We start from the raw sequence: 22,380 nt of genomic DNA on the forward strand, positions 1-22,380 counted from the left end.
ACAGGTGCTGGGGTTCCAGAGCCCAGGTGCAGGGGGCAGGGCAGCCTCCTGATTGGGGACAGTCTGGCGGGCTCTCCCAGTATCCTCTTCCCCAGACATTGCTGGGCTGCGGGAGCCAGAAAAGACCCCCTCCCAGTGTCTCCAGGCTGACCTGTGACTGTAAGAGCTGGGTGGAGGGGCGAGTTAAGGTGGCAGAATTGGTCTGCTACTCAGCCTAAATAGGGAGATTCTCAGGGATTATTCCAGGGGACCCAACACAGTCACAGAGTCCTTGAAAATGGAAGAGGGGAGCAAAAGAGCGGACTGTGGAAGTGGGGTCAGAAAGAGGCAACGTCGCAGGTGCCAGGTGACCCGGGCCAGGGGCCTGCTACTGCACACTGAACCTTTTCGCCAGAGGGTGCAGGCCTTGCCAGTGGTCTGGAATGTTGGGGGACCCTGGGCCCTTACTTCCTGTCCCCTACTTTCTGGTCTCCCCTCTCTTTGCCTTCATTTCCTGGGCTGAGCACCCCCCCCCCCCTGCTGGCGGGCAGGTGTCCTACCCCCAGAGTAGCGCCGGCAGCATCCCTGGGACAGACCCGCTGACCGACCCCTCAGCCCTGTCCAGGGTCATCGCCGCACTCGGGGGGCCTGCGGCGCAGGGCAGGTCTGTCCCGGCCAGAGCGCGGGCCTGTCTGATTCCCGACTCCTTTGCCCCAAGGTGGCAAAGCTGGTGAATGCGAGGGAGGGGGTGTCCCTGGCGCCTGTCCCTAGGGATTAAAATACGTCCTTTATATTTCTCAAGGACTAGGAATCGTACAGACAGATAAAATACTATGCTAAGAGCCCACCTCACCATCTCTGCAAAAAGTTAGGGAAAACAGAGAGAAAAAAGGACACCCCAATCTTTCCAGGGAAGAACGCCACGTGGCCCTCAAGTTTTCCGTCTTCAGATTCCGCTCGCGCACCCCGGCCTCCCCGCGACTCTCCGTGCGGAGGCGGCCGCCCCGGCCCCCCCGCCCCCCAGCCCCCCAGCCCCCCCGCCCGGGCGGCAGCGGCTCCGCGGCCCGGGAGAGTCGCCGGCCCGGACCTGCCCGACCGTTCGCGCCGCTCGTTCCTCCGCCCGCCCGGCCGGGACCCGCCACGCCCGGGGACGGGGTGCGGGACGCGGTGCGGGACGGGGTGCGGGGCCGGCCCAGGCGGCAACACGCCCGCGCGCCCGCCGGGGTCCGGGACAGGGACGGGCCGGGGCGCGCCGGGCGGGGCGGGGCGGGGCGGGCGCCCGAGCGCGGGGGCGGCGCGGGGCGGGGCGCGGTGGCGGGCGGAGTCCGGGCGGGGCGCGCACGTGTGCACACAGGCGGGGGGGGGGGGGCGCCCCGCGGCGGCGGGGACTACAAGTTCCAGGGTGCCCAGCGGCGGCTTTTCTGGCGGCGCGGCCCGCCGGCTCCGAACTGGTCGCCGCGCGCTGGCGCTGGCGCGCGCCTCCCTGGTCCACAGGGAGACACTTGCCCGGCCGGTGCACAGAGCCCAAGTGGGCGGGGAGCCGCGCCGCCTGCCCATGCCTCTGCGGGGCCGCGTGCCCGGCCGCCTGGCTCAGCTGCGCGCGGCGGGGCAGCTCCTCCGCGCCCCGCGCGCCTGGCCCGGCCCCTCGGCGGGAGCCGCGCGGACCCGCGGCAGCGCGTGCAGCCCCCCGCCGTCCCGGGGCCCCCGCGCGCGGCCCCCGGCGGGAGTTGGGGCGGGGGGGGCGGCGGCGGGGGGGCGGACGGCCGGGGTGCGCACCTGGGCCCCCCTGGCCATGGCGGCGAAGGTGGACCTGAGCACCTCCACCGACTGGAAGGAGGCGAAATGTAAGTGTGAGCCGGGGCGCGAGGAGCGCGGCGGCCCCCCGGGCCTTCCCCGGCCGAGCAGCCCCCCAGCCGCCGCCGCCCCGAGGCGCGGGGAAGTTCGGACCCGCCGGCCGCGGTCTGGGTTTCCTCCCCACGGCCACGCCCCCTCCCCCGCGCGCCCGGCCCCGCAGAGCCCGGTGCCCAGCCCGGGCGGGGGCACAGGCCGCTCAGGACCTGCCACCGTCCTCTCTGCAGGGGGAAGCCGGGGCCAGCGCTGAGCCGGGCGCCCAAGGTCACACTCCCGGGCCCCCAGGCGCGCACAGTTTGCTTCCTCGAGTGGTGGCACTTTAGCCGGAGATGCAGGGAATGGGCAGAGGGCACAGCTCAGGGGCTGGCCTCCCGCCCGGGGGGCTCAGGGAGTCCTCCCTGGGCTGACCTGTCACCTGTCCAGCCCACCCCTACCCCAGGGGGCCGGCTCAGTCACGTGGTCTGCTGCCCTTTTGCCCTCATCCCTGGCCTCTGGCCTTTTGTGAGCTGTCTCTGCCCCCTTCCCGCGGGACACAGGGCAGAGGGCCTGGGGCAGGACAGAGGTAGGGCATTGTGTCCGTGGGAACAGTGCCCCCCAGGCCCGGTCAAGCCGTTTCCTCACTCTCTGGGCACGAGTCCCGGCCAGGCACGGGGCCCAGACCTGGACTGGGCCCTGCTCAGGGCAGAGAAGGGAGGGGACCCGAGAGCCCTATGTAGTGCCAGCGGCCGTCCAGCTGCCCCTGCCCTTCAGAGTCTGCTCCCTGGCTCTTTGTGCCGGGTCTGGCCCTACCCACTTTCAAAAGCCGAGGAGAAGGCAGCTCATTGGCTGGACACAGAGGTGGGTGGGTGCAGCCAATGGGCTGGGGAGGGAGCCGCGCCTCGTTGGGGATGAAGGGGAGGTGCCCTCTCTTCGCAGGGGACTGGAGGTGGAGCTCAAGTTGATTGACCCCTGTGGTCCCGGAGTGGCCGGGCTCTTCCAGGTCGGGCAGAGAGCACCTGACTGCGTGCAGTGATCACATGGGTGCCTGCCCTGGGCCAGGGCAGGGGGTGCAGAGATACCTGGCCAGGGACTGTCCCAGTGGGGACTGGGAGCCCTGCTTGTCCTCTGTCAGAGAACAACCACCCAGGGTGGTGGCAAGGAAGCAAGGGGCACAGACACTCCCGCAGCTGCAGCTGTTGCTGGGACTCTCCACTGGCCTCCTGCGCCTTGGTGCCACTGGAAACCCCTGGGTTTCCAGGTTGAGGCTGCAGTAGCGTCTTTGCCTGGAGCTGGGCTCCCCATTTATTCATTCATTCATTCGTTCATTTTTGGAATCTGGAAGGAGCATCTTCTGTGATGCCGGCACTGTCTGGTGCTGGGGATTTAGCCCTGAGCCAAGGACTCTGCCCTCATGGAGGGGGTGTGGGGGAGAGCAGTGTGGAGAATGATCAAGCTGATGAGACAATGGCAGGTAGAGGCCAGTGTGTGAAGAGACCACGGGGCAGATGGACACTGAGCTCGTGTCCAGTGTGGGGGGACAGTATTCTGGGGAGGGTGGACTTTCCTAGGTTCCCCCCACACTCAGTGTGAAGCTTCTGGCAGGTGTGAGATGGTAACTTGCAAGGGTGAGATGGAGCGAGACCTCCGTTTGTTTTAGTTGTGACAAAATTACCCCAGACCTTAGTGTCTTAAGGCAGTGGACACCCGTGACCTCGCCATCTCTGAGAGCCGTGAAATGGGAGTCACTTAGCTGGGTGACGGGCTGCCATCGCTTGGGGCTGGGTGAACCTTTCTCGGACGCTCAGGTATGAAATAGCTGTGGCTGGAGGCCTGGGTTCTCCCCCACCCTGGCTTCTCCACACGGCTGCTTGAGTGTCCTCACGATGTGGACAGTGGCTTCCCCCTGGAATATAAGGCCTAGGAATGGGGAGTGAAGGTGACCCCGCCGGAACCCCAGTGCCGCTCTGTGGCCCAGTCTTCAAGCCCCACCGGGCTCTGTCTCGTGTGTTTCGTGCTCGGGCCTGGAACCCAGTCTCAGGCTCCAGCCTACCTCAAGGGGAGGGACGTGAGGTCCCGCCTTTCGAAGGAAGGGGATCAAACCACCACACTGTGGGAGGGCTGGGGGCGGCCTCCGTTGGATTCTGCCTCTGGTTGGGGTCTCAGCTTTGGTCCTTGAAGGATTACCCCCTTTTCCTTGCAGTCAATACGCACGTTGATTTGAGTCCCAGCATACAGGGAGGTACGGGGCGGACCTGAGGATAGTCCGTGTACTTTCACATAAGCAGCCGCTGCTCTGCTCAGACAGGAGGGGCACTGCCATCACCTCAGAAGGTTCCTTTGAGCCCTGTGCAGCTAACCGTTTTCTCTCTCTTCAACTTGTCTCTTCTCCAGCTCTGTGAACAGAGGTGTACATTGTGTCTGGCTCCTTTTGCTCACTGTGTAATTTGTCTGCATAACTGGGTGTACCCACAGTTTGTGCCTTTTTATTGCCGTCTGAAACTCCATGTCCTGGAGTTGGCGTGCGGGTTTTCTTGGTGATGGGCAGGGGATTTCCAGCGTGGGACTGCTCTAAATATCCCTGTCACTTGCTGAACAAGTAGTCTCATTTCTCATGTCTGGATGGGCCTCGAAATGCCTGTCTGTCTGTGCCCCACAAGGTCCTCTGTCAAAGACTGGCACGCAGTAACCAGACTCACAGGAGACTGATGTGTAGGCCAGCAGGTTGCTGAGCGTGGTTGGTGGTAGGCCTGGACAGGGCCTCTCCCCATGGAAGCCAAATCATGGTCTTCAGTTTGCTGATCAGAATGTGTGCTCAACCAAAGAGCTGGCTAAGTGATTTTGGAAACTAATCCCACCCCTGCCAGGGAACCCCCTTTGCTGGGCGGTGTGTCTGCAGCACTAAGTGTCTGCTCTGATCCCCGGGTGCAGGGTGCTGGGCGCGGGCGCCTCGGCCCGCAGTCCAGGGAGTCCTCCCGATGGATGGATTCTGCCTGGCGCTTGGCACTCCTTTTCTTTTATTGTTTTCTTTTTCTTTTTTTAAATTTTCATTTTTAAAGATTTATTTATTCATACAAGAATGGGTACAGGCCAGAGGTGTGTGTGGGGGGAGTGGGGTGGGATGAGAGGATTCACCAGAGACAGAGTGGGGAACAGAACAGGCAGATTGACCAAAGTACACTGCTGAGGGGAGCAGCAGGCGAGTCAGGAGAGGTCTGCCGTGCCATGTGGGTAGCTCCCTGGCTTGCTGGGAATCGAACTCGTGCTGCAGAGGCTGCGGATTACTTCATAGGTTGTGTCTTAATAACCCTTGCGCCACCAAGGAGGCCCCTTCATAGGTTGCTTCTTAACCCCTTGCACCACCAGGATGGGCATTCCCTTTCTCTGCCTTCAAGCTGTGCCCCTATCAGCCTCTATGCCCATTCTCCCCTCGGTGGGTGAACACCACCAGACTGGATCTTCTTGGCTAGCAGACAGACAGCCTTTTCGGGGGGGAGACCTTTGCAGTATCTGATTTCATCATCCACAGGTTGATTTCTCGAATTTAATTCCCTCAGTTCTGGGGCACTGCGTTACCCCCCTGGGCTGTGCCTTTTTATCAGAAGTCGTGCTGTCAAGGCAGCTGGGGAGAGAGGGACTTAAGGTCAGGCCTTTGGGGGCTCCAGGGGCTGTGTCACCACAGGAGGGGCCCGGAGAGGGCTGAGGATCCTCATTCAGGCCTGAGGTGGGGACAGAGCTGTGTGCTGCAGAGAATGGACCTTGGTGTCATCCATCAGACACAGTGAGCTCCCTGCCCCTATGCTCCTGGGCCTCGGTTTTCTCACCTATAAAGTGGAACCAACTGTGCCTGATCTGGAGGTTGTGCTCACTCACACTAGAAACCATTTTCTGGGCATCCCTGGTGGTGCAGGGGTTAAAGACAGCACTATGAAGCTATCCCCATCCACTGAAGCATGAGTTCAATCCCCAGCCAGGGAGCAACCCACATGGCGCAGCAGACCTCTCCTGTCTCGCCCGCAGCTCCCCTCAGCAGTGTACTTCAGTGCATCTGCCTGTTCTGCTCCCCGCTCTCTCTGGTGAATCCGCTCACCCCTCTCACCTCTGGCCTGTACCCTAGTTCTTGTATGCATAAATACATAAATCTTAAAAAAGAAACCATTTTCTGACTGGTTGACATTGTCTCCCCAACATGTTCGCAGTGCTGGAGCCCTGCCCCCCTTATAGCCTCAGCCACGTTTCCTCTCCCTGGGGGCTCAAGATGGGGCTCCTGTGTCCGAACCTCAGTTTGCTCTGTCTGGGCCGGGGCAAGGACTGAGTCCGGCCCCTGCAGGCCTTCACGCAGAGCGGGCGGCTCAGCTGACTTGACCGCACTGGAGCGTTTCCAGGCCCACCTGGGAAGACACAGGGAGTGGGGGTTTCTCCCTGCTGTCATCTGGGAACGCAGCCTTGCGCGGTGTGGGTGTGGGTGGAGGGAGGGCATCTGGGGAGAGCTGAAAAGCTCCCACGTGCCACTGGCTTCGATGAACCCCCGCTCGCGGGGACGGTGAGCGCAGGGATTAATGTCCGCGGAGCCTGGCCATTGTCAGCCCTGCCCACCCGGTCCTCTCCGGAAGAGAGGCGCCCCCGGACCCAGCCTGCCCTCACCTTTCTCAACACCATCTTGCAAAGTGCCATAAAGATACTTATTAAAACACATCATTGCGCTCCCCTCGGCCCGCTGCGCTTTATGGCTCTGGCTCGGGCCGCCTCTGCGGCTCCCACCTTGTGCCCGGGAGCCGCTGCGCCGCATCTGGGGTCAGGCCTCCCCATCAAAATTGACTGCAGACATCTTTTACAACACCTGTCTCACTGAGCTGTGAAATACTCTCCTCTCTCTAGAAAAGGAAGGAAATTAAAAGTATGTTGTACATATTTTAGAAGAAAAATAAAACTCACTGTGCTTCCAGTCTGCCTCTGGCCTTCTGGCAGAAAGAGGTAGAAAATGGTATGATTGCGTGGGGTGTCTGCCCCGCCTTGCTTCCTGCTTTCCCGCCTTCCAGGGATAGTGGGGGGTGGGGGCTCTGGGGCGGGCCCCTGCTGAGAGATGGAGCTGAGGACTGTGAAGGTGGGACAGGGCGGCATGTGGTGCCTCAGGGCCAGCCCAGCCACAGCCTCACTGGAGATGAGGACGCAGCAGCTGTGCTGGCCTCTCCGTGTGTGCTTGGGGGCTGTGGCCTGGAAGGAACAGACTGACAGATGTCCCCAAGGTCACAGACCGGTGGCAGAGCCAGGATGTGGCTGTATCCTGCTGTCTCTGGGAAGCAGAGCGGTTATTTGGACTTGGCTTGAGTGGGGGTGGGGGTCAGTGCAGAACAGGCCCTTGAACTTGCCTGTGACTGGGGCCGACCCCCGCGTGGTGGCATCTGCTCGGGGACCTAACGCATCTCAGGACACCCTCATCTGGTGTCCTGGGATGTCTGGGGCCTGCCCCAACCAGAGCACCCACTTGGGAGGTCAGTGGGGACAGTCTGGGTCCTGGCTGACCTCTTGTCCAGTGTCACAGCAGGCCCTGGGGCCAGCTGGCTGCACTGGCCATGTAAGGCCTGGAAGCGGCAGAGGTGTTTGGTCACAGTTGTGCAAGGTGACAAATAGGAGGACCGGAATCCTTAAAAAGCTCCTCTATCTGCCCTTTCCTCAAGTGGGAAAAAATGTGTTCCCTTCCCCCTCAAACGCAGGCTTCTTTGTCCTGGTTCTCTTCGGGATTTCGGGAAGGATGGAGCGTGTGTGACGGGAGGTTGCACTTTACAGCTTATAAAGCATTTCAGCTTCTCGTTCGCAGCACACCTGGGCGCCGGGGTAGGCCTGCGGGGCCCTATTCCAGAGATGAGACTCTGAGGGCGTGAGGCCTCGCGGTGAACTCGAGGTTGGGAAGTCAGGGCCCCAAGCCTACCGGGGCCAAGGAGCCAGCATGGACCCTGGGAGGCTTCCACAGCCTGACTTGTGCTCAGCCCGGGTACGGTGGATTCCCTGCTGCATGTCCTTCCTGCCTGCACACCCTCTGCTCTGGCTGAGCACATACTGTTCCCTCTGCCCAGGAGATGTTCTCTTAGCAAACCTTCCTCACCTTCAGGTCTCCTGAGTTTGTTCATTGATTCCTCTCCCAGACGCCCACGATCTGCTGAGCCAGTGTGAACAGGACAGATTCCTGCAGGGCCAAGGTCAAGTCAGGAATGAAGTACAGAAGGTGGGGAGGGGCTTCTCTGGGCAGGGGGCAGGGCCTCGAGGAGACTGGGAAGGAAAACCAGGCTGGGGTCACAGCAGGTACCAAGGCCCTGAGACCGGGAGCAGTCTGGCTGCTGGAGGAGCTGGGAGGTGATCTTGGTGGCCAGGGTGGGCAGTGAGGTGCAGGCAGCTCCGGAGAGGGCGGGCAGAGACGGCGGACCACGCTTGGGACTTGGAGTTTGGACTGAGCTTTGAAAGAGCTGAGGATGTCTAGGCCCCCTGGGCTGCTGTGTGAGGACAGACAGCAGGGTGGACACAGGACTCAACTGGGGGCCGGGGTGATGGAGGGGTCTGGGGAGCCAGGAGGAGTCTTGGCCCCTGGAGGGGGTGAGCAGAAGGCTTGATTTCCGGGGTATTGCAGGGAAAACTCTAACAGCCTGCAGATGGATGGAATGGGGGAGCGAGCAAGAGAAAGGGAAGAGGCCTAGTTTGGGGCCCAGTGGGGTCTGGGGTTATTAATTAAGAAGCCAGGAAAAACACATTTTGGGGGAAAGGAGTCAGAAGTTGAGTTTTGCACCACCGAGTTTGGGGATGAGTGCAGGCAGGGTGGGGGGCAGGTGCTGGGGGAGAGGTGGGAGCCGGAGGTGCAGCTCTGGGGTCAGGCACAGGAAGACGATTTTCAAATGCGTGGAACTAACGTGAGAACTTCATGGGAGGGCGGATTCCAGAGGGGAGGCTGCGAGGAGACCCAGGCGAGGCCAGGGAGTAGTGGGGTCCAGGATGGGTGGGTCCTGGCAGAAGGGGCTGCGGATGTTGAGTGCACAGGGGAGGACAGGAGGGGCCACAGCCTAAGCCAGTGGCCAGTGCAGTGACTGACCTTGGCCTTGTGGAAGGATGTTGCCAGACAGGCTGGGGAGAGCAGGGAGGAGGTGCAGGAGCAAGTGTGCAAGGTGAGGGGGGACAGCGAGATGAGGCTGCGGGATGCAAGCCCAAGGAGGATTTTGTTTTAAAGCTGGGGGTGGGCAGGGAAGGTGCCTGAGGGCAGACAGGACGCTGGGCGGCCTCAGCTGGTAAGAAGGACCTTTGTGCCCAGTGACCTGTGGGCAGGCAGTGGTGGGAGGTGGCGGCTGCTGTTTCTCAGCGCAGCTGGAGGACAGTGCCGGGGGCTCGGGAGAGGAGAGAAGGGGGACCCCGCTTCCAAAGCAGCAGCTGGAGTGGCCTGCCAAAGGGATCATCAGCAGGGGTCTCCATATTTAGAGGGGGCCTTCTTCTTGGGGGTGGGATTTTCTCTACGGATTTGCTGGCCCTGGGGCAGACCAGAGAAGTTGGGGGTACCTCTGGAGGGCCTCCCCTTGCCTCCCCTCTCCCCCTAGGATTGTTGCATGGGGGACTCTCAACAAATATTTCTTAACTGATCTGCATGGAAACTGCTGGGGAGAGCGTGTGTCTGGGCGGTGCAGAGCGGGTGGTAGGAGATGGGGGTGGCCTAGCCCTTTCCCCAGGGCTGTACACCCAGCCAAGCCTGTTCTGCCTCTCACTGAACACAGGAGGAGCTTTCTGTACCCCCATTTCACCTGAGAGGACAACCAAGGCGTAGAGAAACACTTCAGTCCCTTCCAAATGCCCAGCCTATTCCCAGCACCACCCCCAGAATGCAAGGGAGCGGGAACCTTGCAATGCAATGGGAACCTTGGCCTGTTCTGGGGGTGGGGGGGAGGCTCGTGAGGTCACATGCACAGCGGAGAGCGGGGCCCCTGGATGGGGCAGGGAAATGGGCTGTGAGCAGCGGGGACGTGGCGAGGGCGGTTCACCATTCATTCTGAGAGTGAGAGTTCTTTGGGAGAGTCTTAATCTACACCCGGAAGCATTTTATTTTAAATTCATTTTGTGACATCGTTGTTTATTTTTGGACAGTATTTGATTTCTCCCCTCTGGTGTGGTCCCCCTAGTTCGCCCCCTGCCCCCCGCGGGCCCCCCCCTTTCGCCTCCCCTCCACTGCTGGATGCCTCAGATCCGGGGTCAGCCTGCAGGTTTCATGTTTTTCCTGCCCGCTGGCTGGGTCCCTCTGTGTTCCACATGTAAGTGAGACCAGATATCAGGGCGCACTTTAAGTCTGATGAGTCACCCTCACAGGCCTCCTCTCAGTGTCCTCGCCCCACGATGAGTTTAACTCAGCCTGACCTCAGACATGCTGTTCCTGCTGGCGGAAACCCCTTCCCGGCTTCTGGCTCCTCTACTCCTCTTCCGAGTCTCTCTTTTGCCCCCAGGACTGGGGTGCATGTGACCTCCCCAGTCCCCTGACAGTCCCCATGGCAGCTGTAGGGTCAGGAGGGCCAGGACCAACTCTGCCGTGTGGGGTGTGTCCTGGCAGCACCTGCGTGGTGTGGGTGTTGGTGGAGCGGGGGGGACGTGGCTTCTGGGAAGTGTGGTTGAACAGATTCGGGGTGCTGCTAGGCCTTCAATACTGCTAGGCTTTAGTACTGCTCCCAGGGCCTCCCTGGTGGCGCAAGGGATGAAGATACAGCTGATGGAGCTGTCTGCAGCCTCTGCAGCACGCGTTCCATCCCCAGCCAGGCCAGGGACCTGACCCGCGTGGCAGACCTCTCCTGTCTCGCCCGCTGCTCCCCTCAGCAGTGTATCTCAGTCAGTCCGCCCATTCTGTTCCCCACTCTGTCTCTGGTGAATCCTCTCACCCCCACACCTCTGGCCTGTACCCCGGCTCTTGTATGCATAAATAAATAAATCTTAAAAAAAAATACTGCTCGACTGAGAACTGGGTCCGCCTGCGAGTTGTTTGATCCTGCGTCCCCAGCGTCCTTGAGGAGCAGACTCCGTGGGCCTAAGCGGCCTTGGGGAGAGCTGGGGCACGACTGGTGAGCCCCACCTGCCCCAGGCGTCCTCTCCGCGGGAGACTTGGGAGGGAGCTCCTTCCACCCCCCTCCTCGGTTGCGGGTCTTCTTCGTTTCTTGTGCCCCTCAGTGGTCAGTGGGGGCTGCTCCACCTGGGGTGCTGAGCAAGGTGGGGCTGAGAGCCCCGGTGCCTGGGTGGCCTCGGACCAGCAGGGGGAGCCCGCGAGCCACGGGCCTGGACAGCTGCTCCTGGCGCCTCTGGGGGGGCGGTGAGTGCCTCCAAAGCCAGGGGCCACCAAAGCCAGGGCTGGGGGCCAGGGAGCAGGGCCAGGCCAGGCAACCAGCCCCAACAGCCAGCTCTGTGACCACGAGTGGCTCCTAACCTGCCTGGCTGCCCCACCCCGTGTGCTCGTCCATAGACAGGGGGTGATGTCAGTGGCTCCCCTGCTCTTGCTGGGGGAGACCCCCAGGGGGGCCTGTGGCGCTGCCCCTACAACTAATGACCATGAAGATGTAGCCCGTTGGTAATGCCCCCATTGCTGATGTAACCGATGGACCATGTGCCAATGGGACAGAACTGACCCTGGGCGCCCACCGGCTTGGCTTAGCTGCCGCGCAAGCTTGAGACTTTCCCCGAAGGGCGACTTACTCCCCCTCCTGTGAATGGAGAAGTTAGGGCATGTGGACGCACGGGTGTGACCAAGTTGAATTCTGAATTCAGGTTTGTGGTGCCTAAGAGATGCTCTCTGCCTCCCTGGGCCTCAGTTTCCCCTCCTGAACAAAAAGGGCGGAACAAGGAAGTCTAGGGGCCTCTGGGCGCCTCTCGGGGCACCCCGCCCATGGGCCTGTAGGGTAGAGCAGGTCAGTTTGTGACTTTGGAGGAGGTGAGAATTCCTGCTAGGGGGGAGCTGGGGGTGGGGAAGGCCCCGGGCTGCTCTTCTCCCTGCCCGCCTGACTCCTTCTTGCCCGTCTCACCCGCCCCTGCAGCATTTCTGAAGGGCCTGAGTGACAAGCAGCGGGAGGAACATTACTTCTGCCGAGACTTCATCAGACTGAAGAAGATCCCCACGTGGAAAGAGACAGCGAAAGGTGGGCCCGGGGCCGCGGTTGCTGCTCGCTGAGTCGGGGCGCTTTGTACCCCTCACCTTATTTAACTGTTAGCCTCTGAGACAGGTTCAAGTTGTCTCCCCACTACGCACTTGGCTCTCGGGGGCTGGGATTTGAAGCTGTGTGAGGTGGCACCAACTGGGGCGAGCACATTGTAGGCCTGGTGACCCGCAACCCGGGCAGGTCACTCAGCCTGCCTCTGTGGCAGGCTTGACATTAATACTCTAGCTCTGTACAATGTACTGAAGATTCGAGAGCCTACGGGGGGCGGGGGTGGGGGGCTGCACACAGTAGGTGCTTTATCCACACGGGCTGTCATTACCCGTGTCATCAGTCAGGCTATCTCTAGAGGTGTGGGGAGATTGTGGGGGCACACCTAGCCTGCATGGCCTCGCTGTGACCCCCTCCACACCTCTGCTCATTTCAGGGGTGACCGTGAAGGTGGAGGAGCCGAAGTACAAGAAGGACAAGCAACTCAACGAGAAGATCTCCCTGTTCCGAGGGGACATCACCAAACTAGAGGTGGATGCCATCATCAACGCCGGTGAGTGGGGCTTCTGGCGCGCTGAGTGGCCCCTCTTGGCTGTTGCCTTTGCTTGGGCTGTCAGGCCAGGCGCTGTGGATGCCGCCTGGCTCCGGAGAGGCTCGGTGGCTGGATGAGGATGGCCTGCCGGCACCGCGGGAGTAGCCGCCAGGACTCCTCTCTCCTTGAAACCCTGACCCTTGTGTTGGAGGCCCTTGGCTGAGCCGCCCCGAAGCTCTGAGACCCATTAGCAGCCGGAAGGGAGAGAGCTTGGCTGGAACTGTGCCGGGCTGGGCCGCCCTGCCGGGAAGGCAGAGGTCAAAGCCAGGTGGTCTGATCTTGGGGGCTGCAGATGTCCCTGACTCCCGCCTTCCTTCCTCGGCCTCCTGCCCACCCTGTCACCCTTGGGACCTAGAGCAGGTGTGGGAGCTTGAAGCTGGTGGGGGGCGCACAGAGGCCCCCTATGCCCCAGGCTCAGCTTCCTGCAGAGGTGGCTCCTGCTGACTTGGCAGTTTATTGTAATGAGTTGAGAAACCTGCCATTCCCCCCACCTCGGGGGAGGGAGGAGGGTGGCTGCTCTCCTCCCAGGTGGTGGTTGTCTGGTCAAGGTCAGGTCTGCCAGGTGCGTGATTGCTTCACTGGACAAGAGCCGGCGGCGCCGAATCTCACCAAGCATCACAGGGAGGAGCCACCTTCTTTGAAAATATTTGGAGACCCGTGCAGACCCTCCTGTTTTTGGCTTTGACTCCCCAGAAAGCCCCCACTATCCCAGCCCCCTCCCCACCTGCACATCTCAGGCACTCCCTGGAGGAACTCAGCTCCCCAAGTCTCAACCTTGGGCTTGTAGTCACATGTCGACCCTGTGCTGGTGAGCGGGGAAGTGGGGTGTCCAGGCTGTCGGCATCCCTGTGATCCTGTTAAGTGACTGGGCTCTTGGGAGCCAAGCAGGGAGAGGTGGCTGCTCGCTGCGGCCTGCTGTTTGTGGTCCGGGTTGCATTTCCGACAGTGACCTTGCTCAGCTGGTGTTTGCAGTCACATGTGTGTCCCTTCCCCACAGGTGACCATTCATAGGGCAGGATTCTGACCCTGCAGAGGGAGCCTGGTCACCTTAGGTTTTCTGTTGGTGCTTCTGGGTCGGTGGTGGCAGTGAGGGCTGTGGGTCCTCTGGGGAGACAGCAGACGCCGTAACACCCAGGGGAGGAGGCTCTTGCTACCTGGACTCAGGAGGGGCTGGTCTGGGGGCCAGTGGAGGGGGCTGTGGTTGGGGGGACAGTCCAACAGTTCATGGAGCTTCCCCCCTCCCCGCCTTGTCAGTCATTAGTGAGGGTGGGGGGGTTGCCTCCTGCTACTTTTCTTGCTCAATTATCAGGTGGCCGGAGGGGAACAGCGGGGGAGGGGGGGAGGCATGTACCCCTTTTCATCCAGTTGTGTTCTTGGCTGCAACACAGGGGCCAGGACAGTACCAGGAGGATGCAGGTGGCATAGGGACTCTGGTGGCCTGGGCGTGGCGAATGGCTCTTCCTCGGCACTTTTGCTGGTGGGACTGGGGGCGGCGCTGTCAGTCCCTCGTACCCTGGTGGGGGCTTTCCTGGCGGTGCATCCACAGCCTTTTTTTTTTTTTTAAAGATTATTTATTTATACAAGAACTGGGGTACAGGCCAGAGGTGCAGGGGGTGAGAGGATTCACCAGAGACAGAGGGGGGAACAGAACAGGCAGACTGATGAAATATGATGCTGAGGGGAGCAGCGGGCGAGTCAGGAGAGGTCTGCTGTGCCATGTGGGTATCTCCTTGGCCGGCCGGGGATAGAACTTGTACCTGCAGAGGCTGCGGATAGCTTCACAGTGCTGTGCTTAACCCCTTGCGCCACCAGAGAGGCCCATCCTCAGTCTTTTTTAAGAACAAAAATTTTCTTGAATTTTTTATTTGAGCTTGTGCAAGAAATTTACAGGGTGAAAAACACACAAGTGAAGACGAGGACAGAAACCCAGGTGTGGGAGGGGATACTTGGTCACAAACACCAGTACGCAAGACACTTCTGAGTTCTCCCTCTGGTCTGACTACGGCCCCTCACCCCAGAGGGGGGCTGCGAGCTGAGCTGGGGGAGACCCCAGTCTTAGCTGGGCTTCTGCTTAAATGGCAGAGGCAGCCCCTGGACAGGGCTCCTCACGGGGCTGCGTCCCCTCGGGCTCTCCCTGCAGGACTTTGCCCTGGAGCTAGTCCCACCTCGGGGCTCCTTTGTGGTTGTGGCTGTCTGTACCCCCCCCTTCGGGGTGAGTGGGGTGGGCGTGCCCACACCTCATCCCTCGGGGTACCCCCCCCCTCGGCCCGGCCGCCGCCCGCCAGGGGGCAGCAGAGACTGCGGGTCCCGCGCGGCCGAGCCCCTGAATCCGCCTGTTCATTCGCAGCATCACAGTCGGGGCGCCGCGGCTGCTGGGGACCCCGTAAATCTGGAATCTGGGCGAGCCCGGGGAACCCATATGCGCTTAATTCATATGTAAAGTTTCAAGCAGGAGGAGGATACGGTCGTTCAGTTCCCTTTGACTTGGTTGTCATCTCTAGCCTGAACACCTGCATCTGGGGAGACGGGCGCCTCCACCGTGGGCGGGAGCGAGCGGTTACGGGGGGCGGGGACCCTTCATTGTCAGTGTTGACTCCGGGGCCAGCGCCGGGGCGGTGGGTGTGCAGGGCTGGGGGCTTGCGGTGACGGGCAGCTTCTGGATTTGGGGGCGCTCTCTTTTTGTCCCTGTGGTGCGATGGGGGCGGCCGGGGCGGGTACTCTGGCCGCCGCGCCTGTGGGGGCTGGCGGGGAGCTGGGGAGGGGCTGTGAGAGAAAGGGGGGCCGAGCCCCGGAAGCCCTGCATCCTGACGCACCATGGGCTTAGGGGTCTCCTGCCAGACTGAGGTGCCCTTTCTGGCCCCCAGGAGGACCCTGGGGATCCTTGAGAAGGCCCTACTGCCCCCCGCTTCTTCTGTCCCCACAGGGGACTGTGTGTGCGTGTGTGTGTGAGATAGATGTCGGCGTGGTGGTGCAAGGGTATCTGTGATGTGTGTGCGAGGTGCGTGTGTGTAATGGTGTGTGTGATGGAGTGTGATGGTGTCTGTGATGTGTGTGATGGAGTGTGATGGTGTGTGATGTGTGTGATGGTGTGTGTGATGGTGAGTGTGATGGTGTGTGATGGTGTGTGATGGTGTGTGTGATGGTGTGTGTGATGGTGTGTGATGTGTGTGATGGTGTGTGATGGTGTGTATGATGGTGTGTGTGATGGAGTGTGATGGTGTGTGTGATGGTGTGTGTGATGGTGTGTGATGGTGTGTGATGGTGTGTGATGGTGTGTGTGATGGTGTGTGATGTGTGTGATGGTGTGTGTGATGGTGTGTGTGATGGAGTGTGATGGTGTGTGATGGTGTGTGTGATGGTGTGTGATGTGTGTGATGGTGTGTGATGGTGTGTATGATGGTGTGTGTGATGGAGTGTGATGGTGTGTGATGGTGTGTATGATGGTGTGTGATGGTGTGTGATGGTGTGTGATGGTGTGTGTGATGGTGTGTGATGGTGTGTGTGATGGTGTGTGATGGTGTGTGATGGTGTGTGATGGTGTGTGATGTGCATGATGGTGTGTGTGATGTGTGTGATGGTGTGTGATGGTGTGTGTGATGGTGTGTGATGTGTGTGATGGTGTGTGTGATGGTGTGTGTGATGGAGTGTGATGGTGTGTGATGGTGTGTGTGATGGTGTGTGGTGTGTGTGATGGTGTGTGATGGTGTGTGATGGTGTGTGATGGTGTGTGATGGTGTGTGTGATGGTGTGTGATGGTGTGTGATGGTGTGTGATGGTGTGTGATGTGTGTGATGGTATGTGATGTCTGTGTGATGTGTGTGGTGTCTGTGTGATGGTTTTCATGTGTGATGTGTGTTATATGGTGTAAGGGAGGTTGGGGAAGAGAGTAGAAAGGGGTGCCTGGCTGGTGGCAGGACCACCCCCCAAAGCCCTGGTGCAGTGCAGGCCTTCCTGTCCCCCCTCGGCCTAGCCCCATGGAATGCTGGCCGAGACCACTTGCGTGGCGAATCTGGGCTCCCTCGTCTGTGGCGGTCACGGCTCCTGCCCAAGGGGCACGCCGCATCTATCTTAATTAAACTGGGCTGCCACGCTGGCCAGATAAGCCTGGGCAGCCCTGCAGGCTGGGGAGCTTGGGGGCAGAGCCTGTCTATCTCGTTTGGCCTGTGACCCCAAGGCTGTGTCTTGGGGAGAGTGAGGAGAGCAGACCTGGCTTCTCCTGCAGAGAAAGCACCAGTCTGGGGGTCTCCACCCCGGGGCTCTTTGACTTCTGGAGCATTCATCTTCCCCTTGCCAACAGGCCAGGGCCTTGGCTGGGTCACTTCCACGCCCCCAGGGGTCCGAGCTAACCACTCCTGTGCACGCCTCTGGTTCCCGACGTACAGCTGGGGCTTAGGTAGGGAAACGACTGTGTACAAAAACGAGCCCCCCATTCTGGGCCTGCCCAGGGGTCCGGCAACCTGCTTTGGCCTTCAGAGCGGAGCGGAATGTGGTGGTGATGAATGATGCTTTGTGCAAAGATGGGCGGAACCTTTCACTTCAAAGCCAGCCTAGGTCATAGAGTCAGGCTCCTGGCCACAGAGACCAGGAGCCGTCCGAGTCCTGGCATCCCTGCGGGCTTCCCTGCCTGGCGTCCTCGTGCCCCCAGCCGGGGTCCCCAGTCCTCCCTTTCCTCGACTGAACCATGGCTCTCCACCCGCCGGCCCAGCATGGGCGCAGGCCCGTCCCCCACTGGCCTGGGGCCTGGCACCCAGAGGTCCATTATTACGGGAAGGCAAGAGCAAGAGCAGTGAAGTAGAAGATAATGTGACAAAGTGCTCGGAGCGAGGCCTGAACAAAGTCCCCACAACAGCGCAGGGACCAATTAATTCTGCAAGGAGGTGTCGGGAGGTGAGGGGGGTCAGCGGGGCCTTCGGGGGACCGGGCCTGCAGGCGGCTGTGCAGAGCTGGCGGGAGGCTGTGTTTCACAGCCACGAGCTGCGTCACTGGGAGTTTTTAAGCCGCTTATTTATTTAAAATGAGTCATGAAGTGGCGCTCTGGTTCCTTAAGTCCTGGGCTTTGATTTGTGGAAACCCGCCAGCTGCTTATCTCCCTCCCCACCCCCAGCAGCTGCAGCCGCCTCAGCCCGCCTGTACCCGGAGGGCCGGTCCCCTCATGGGCCTGGGCGAGCAGGCAGTGCGGAGTCAGTGATTTAGAGACCGCCTTGATGGACTAGCAGACAGGGGGGCCGAGGGACACGGGCTGCCTTGTGGGAAGTGATCTGACGCTAAACTGTCGCCGTAAATCGCTTTATCTGTCACTTCAGATTTAAATGTGTTTGCTAAGCCTTGCGGGCCGCGGGCAACCTCTCCGCAGTGGGCAGGCGCGTTGGGTGTGGGCAGGAGCCAGAGGAGCTGGCTGGGCCCCGGGCCCTCCGGGCAGGCCCCCCCCCCACCGCCCCTGCCTTGCCGCAACCACCCCCCCCCCCCCGCAGAGGCTGCTGGGACTCTGATCTGCGTTTTTGGGGATCCAACCCAGGCTCAGAGCAAGAGATAACCTGCCCCAGCTCAGCAGATGACCAAGTCAGAATTCAAACTCCTGCACCGACATCTGTCACTCAGCACATGTAGGGCTACACCTTGGGGTAGGCCCTGGGCTGCCAAAGATGCAATTTCTAATCCCAAATGTGGAGTGAGCTACGTGGATGGAAAGGGACTGCAGAGCTCGCGAAGGCTGGGAGTTCTGTACGCAGGGGTGAAAGCCATCTGGAAGGCTGCCTGGTGGAGGTGGCACTTGAGCCGGGCAGGGGTGTGCCGGGGGAGACAGGGAGAGTGACGGCAGACTGAAGTGAGGTGGGTAGGATCGGAGAAGTTCTGAGGGGCTTGGGATGAGCTGGGGCGTGAGGGCCCTGAGCTCAGAGGGCCTCCCTCCAGGTCTGAGCTGCAGTCACGCCTCCCTGGCCTCCCAGAGTTCTTACATCAGTCACATGGGGTCATTGGGGAAACTGGGAGTCAGGGATGGGAAGCAATGGGGAAACGGGCTCGGAGAAGCTCAGCCACTTATCTGAGGCCACACAGCAAACCAGAGCTGAGAGGGGCGGTTTGCCAGATTCCAGAGCCTTCAGGAAATGGTTTTTTTTGCTGGTGGGTGGGGCTACTTCTTTGTCGCCTTTTCCTTTCTGGTTCAGGGATTTGAGTCCTCAGAGTCGGTAGACATGGGCAGGTGTCCTTGCAGTTGGTGGTTGTGCAGACAAGATGGGACAGCCTCTGGGTGGAGGTCCCTGGGACTCACAAGGCCTGCTGGGGTGCTCCAGCCCCTCACCTACTTGGGCATCCTGTGTCCCAACCCCTTGTCCTGGTGCCCCCATGGAGCCCCTGCTTCTGGGCTGGGGAGCAGCTTATTATTGACTATTCCCACTGCCCCCCTTATGTCTGAGGCAGGCACTAATACAACCCCCATTTTACAGATGAGGAAACTGAGGTACATGTGAGGCCACAGCCCTGGGTTAAAGGTAGAGCTAGGAATCACATCTTCTTCTTCCAGACTTGGCATTTAAGAGGGATGCCCTCAGCTTTGCTTTTTCATAAGTTCCCTGCACGTCCAGCTTGGGGGCCGGGGCAGAGTGGATGGGGCAGGCTGGTTGGGAGGCCTGGGGCCCAGCTGTGCTCTCCTCCACCTTAGAAAGCCCAGGCACCCCAGACTGTGCCAAGACCTGACTCTGCCACTGCACGAGGAGGGCAGCTTATTCCCACAAGGTTAAGAGGTGGTTCCATAAATTCATAAATGATGGATCCCTCCTGAATTATTGAGGTTCCCTCGAGACTCTGCAGGGTCTGGTCCAGCCAGCCGGGCGGGACTCCAGGACCCTGGATGCTCTCTGCTATTAGCTAGGTCTTTCCCACAGGGGACATGAGGGCGCCCTGGGCCCCATGGCCCTTGGCCCTGGGTTTCAGTAAATGTTGAATGGCCGCGCCATCATGCCCTTGAGAGTTGGCGAGACAGGGTCGGCCGGATGAAGCAGTGGTCTTGCCAGGCTCACCACCTGCGGCAGCCCAGACCCCCCAACTCTCTTATTTGGTCTTAGAAATCAAGCTGGAGGGTATTTGTGCATTTTGCAGAGGAGGTCAGTGGTACCACAGGTGTGGGGTGTAGGTGAGGCTCCAAGTTCAGTGTGAGGCGCTGGGCTCTCAGGCCCCATGACCCAGTGCCTGCCCTCAAGGCAGTTGCTGCTCTGTAGAAGACGAGAATACGGAAGCCCAGAGACCCCGTCTGCTCGGGGTCACACAGCAGGGCCCCAGACCCAGCCCCCTGACTGCCAGCAGCCCCCCACCCCGCCCTTTCTCCCTGATCTTCTCTCCATCACAACTGACAGGGCACGGAAGTCCTCGTCAGGGCACTGCTGCCCACGCTTGTGCTGAGCGGCTCCTCCCCACCCCCGGCAGACTGTGTCCCCATATGCACGGCCTCTGTTCCCTGACACGGAGCCGAGGAGGCCAGCGTGCATGGGTTGTGTGTGTTTTGAAATTAATGGGGACCATTAAGCCGGCCAAGCACGGGAGGGTGAGCGCCGCAGCCTGCAACCCAAGCTCGGAATGACCGCCAGCGCCTTGGCAGAGGGCTGCCCAGCAGCTGCCGGCCCCAGGAGCCTGTGGCTGGCTTCCCATTTAGCAGGCAGGTACCCTGAGTCCCAGGAGGTGAAGGGGGTCTGCCCAGTGCCCACTCCAGGACCTGGGGTCTCTTTCCTTCCCCTCCACGCCAGCCTGTGCAGACAACGCAGTCTGCGGCCGTATTGACGCCGCCCCCTCAACCCTGTTGTGGGCACACAGTCCAGACCCCCGCCCGGGGGCCCTGGGGACATGACAGGACCTGAGGGAGTCCACGGATTCAGCCCCTGTGCTCACCTCCCGCTCCTAGGCAGCCCCGCCTGCTCCCAGGTCTCAGCATGGGACGCGGTGACCACGTCACGGGAGCGAGGCCCCGGCTCCACAGGGTATCCCCCTGATCGCGGCGGGTCACGCAACCCCTCTAGTCCTCAGTCCTCTTGCTGCGGGCCCAGCCCTGCGGGCTAGGAAGTGGCACCCTTGGGGGTGGTGGGTGGGGGAGGTGAGAGGGTGGGGGCTGGGGCAGGGGCCTCCCACGGGAGCCACCCGCCGGCGTGGCCGCTCTAGCTCTCGAAACCCCGTCTGCTGCCGCCCACTCTTCAAAGGCAACAAGTGGCCCTTGTAAGCCGGTAGCCCCCCTTCAGCGGCTGCCTCCTCCCCTGCTCGGACATTGTAATTGCCATAAAAATAGGAGCTGCGCTGCCGCGCGAGTGGGGAGAGAGGCCGGCTGTCAGCCGTCCCTGCCAGCAGGACTCGCCTCTGTTTTATTATTGCTGCCTGACTGTATTTCACGTACGGTTTAAACATCATCAAACGCTACATCCCACTTGAAAAGCAAGCGCTGCCTTGCTGAGGATGTTGAGGAGAAACAGGAACATTCAAATCTGCGCAGCAAATGACCCAGAATTGACATTTGCGACGGGAGCTTTCAGCTTTGCCCGTCAAAGGAGCTGAGTCTCGGCTGGCGGGGAACTCGCCCAGGGAAGGTCTCTGCAAGGTGGGGCAGGTCACTGCCAAGGCTGTGGGCTTTGGCAGGGGTGGACCGGCATCCAGGTAGGGCCCTGGGGATGGGCACCTGCCAGCCTCAACCTTGACTCAGCCTCCTCTCCCTGCCATCAAGGTGTCCGCCAGAGCAGGGTGCTGGGGTCTGGGGGTGTGTTGGGGGCGGAGAGACAGGCCAGGGCTGGGTTCAAGAGTTCCTGTGACCTGGACCGGGCTGCACCTTCCCTCTGAGCCTTATTTTCCTCCTTTGTGAACCTGGGAGACAGGTCCCCTCATCCCCTCGCAGGCAGTCGAGAGGATCTAGATGATACAGCTCAATCAGTGGTAACTGTTATCACCCAGGAAGCGGGCATGTGTACTGGAATTAATTTTTAAAAAAGATTAAATGAGCAGTTTTCACTGAAAAGGGGGTATCAAATAAAATCAGGGACCAGGGCATCCCTGTGCTCTTGGCCCTATCTGGAACCCTTTGGCCTATACAACCCTCACACATGCTTTCCAGCCTGCCGGCCACCTGCTTGGTTCCTGGTTGTGGCCCTCTGCTCAGCCCTACCACCTGCCACTTGATGTGGCTCATGCCTGCCCTTGTACTTCATGGTCTCAGTGGCTGGCTTGGCTCCCAGCACCTACCCTGCCCTGCCCAGATGATACCTCGAATGTAGGTCAAGGAAGTCTATTACAACTAAATATGAAATGTGACTGAGCTTCCTGGCAGCCATGGCAATATAGGAAACAAGATTGGGTTTCTGTAACTCCAAACTTGGGAATCTATTTAAACCTACCTCTTTTGCTTTCTTAATTACTTTCACTTTTTTTTGCCATTCTCTCCCTGGAAACCCTAATCAACTGTTTATTTCCCCCACAGATACCTATACTTTGCCCCAGAGGCTTTCCATCCCACCGAGTGCTCCTCCCTTCACATGACTCTGCTACCCCCTTGGGAGATCCCTCTGCCACTGGTTGGTCAGTCACTGTCCATTCCTCTGGGCCTCTTGCCTTGGCCAGGCCCCGGGTCTGTCACTGGGATTTCTCTCAGATGAGTCAGTGACTAATAGGGGTTGCCCCTGGGGGGCCAGCAAAATCTCTCCCTCCTTAATATCGGGGTTTAAAAATGTGTCACCATCGATTTGAAGAAAAGACTTGTTCCTGCTGAGAAAAGCGGCCTGGAGATTCGTCTCGCCTTAGGAATCACAGGCAGCTGCATAAATTCCAGAGCCACAGAGTGCTCTCCATGCAAATGCTGACTCTCAGTGA

The 22,380-nt window shown here is 60.3% G+C and overlaps 1 protein-coding gene across 2 annotated transcripts in view; it reads left to right on the forward strand.

Moving 5' to 3' along the window:
• The first annotated feature begins 1,534 nt into the window (after positions 1–1,534).
• Positions 1,535–22,380, forward strand: part of MACROD1 (mono-ADP ribosylhydrolase 1) — a 123,711-nt gene continuing 102,865 nt past the window's right edge. For both annotated transcript variants that reach the window (XM_054697582.1, XM_054697583.1), the window contains exons 1-3: positions 1,535–1,823; positions 11,844–11,945; positions 12,391–12,507. In XM_054697582.1, the coding sequence (XP_054553557.1) occupies positions 1,535–1,823; positions 11,844–11,945; positions 12,391–12,507 (508 nt within the window). The remainder of the gene's footprint in view (positions 1,824–11,843; positions 11,946–12,390; positions 12,508–22,380) is intronic.

This window comes from Talpa occidentalis, unplaced genomic scaffold (assembly GCF_014898055.3).
Source record: "Talpa occidentalis isolate TD23 unplaced genomic scaffold, MPIMG_talOcc4v2.1 talOcc4.17, whole genome shotgun sequence".
NCBI lineage: Eukaryota > Metazoa > Chordata > Mammalia > Eulipotyphla > Talpidae > Talpa > Talpa occidentalis.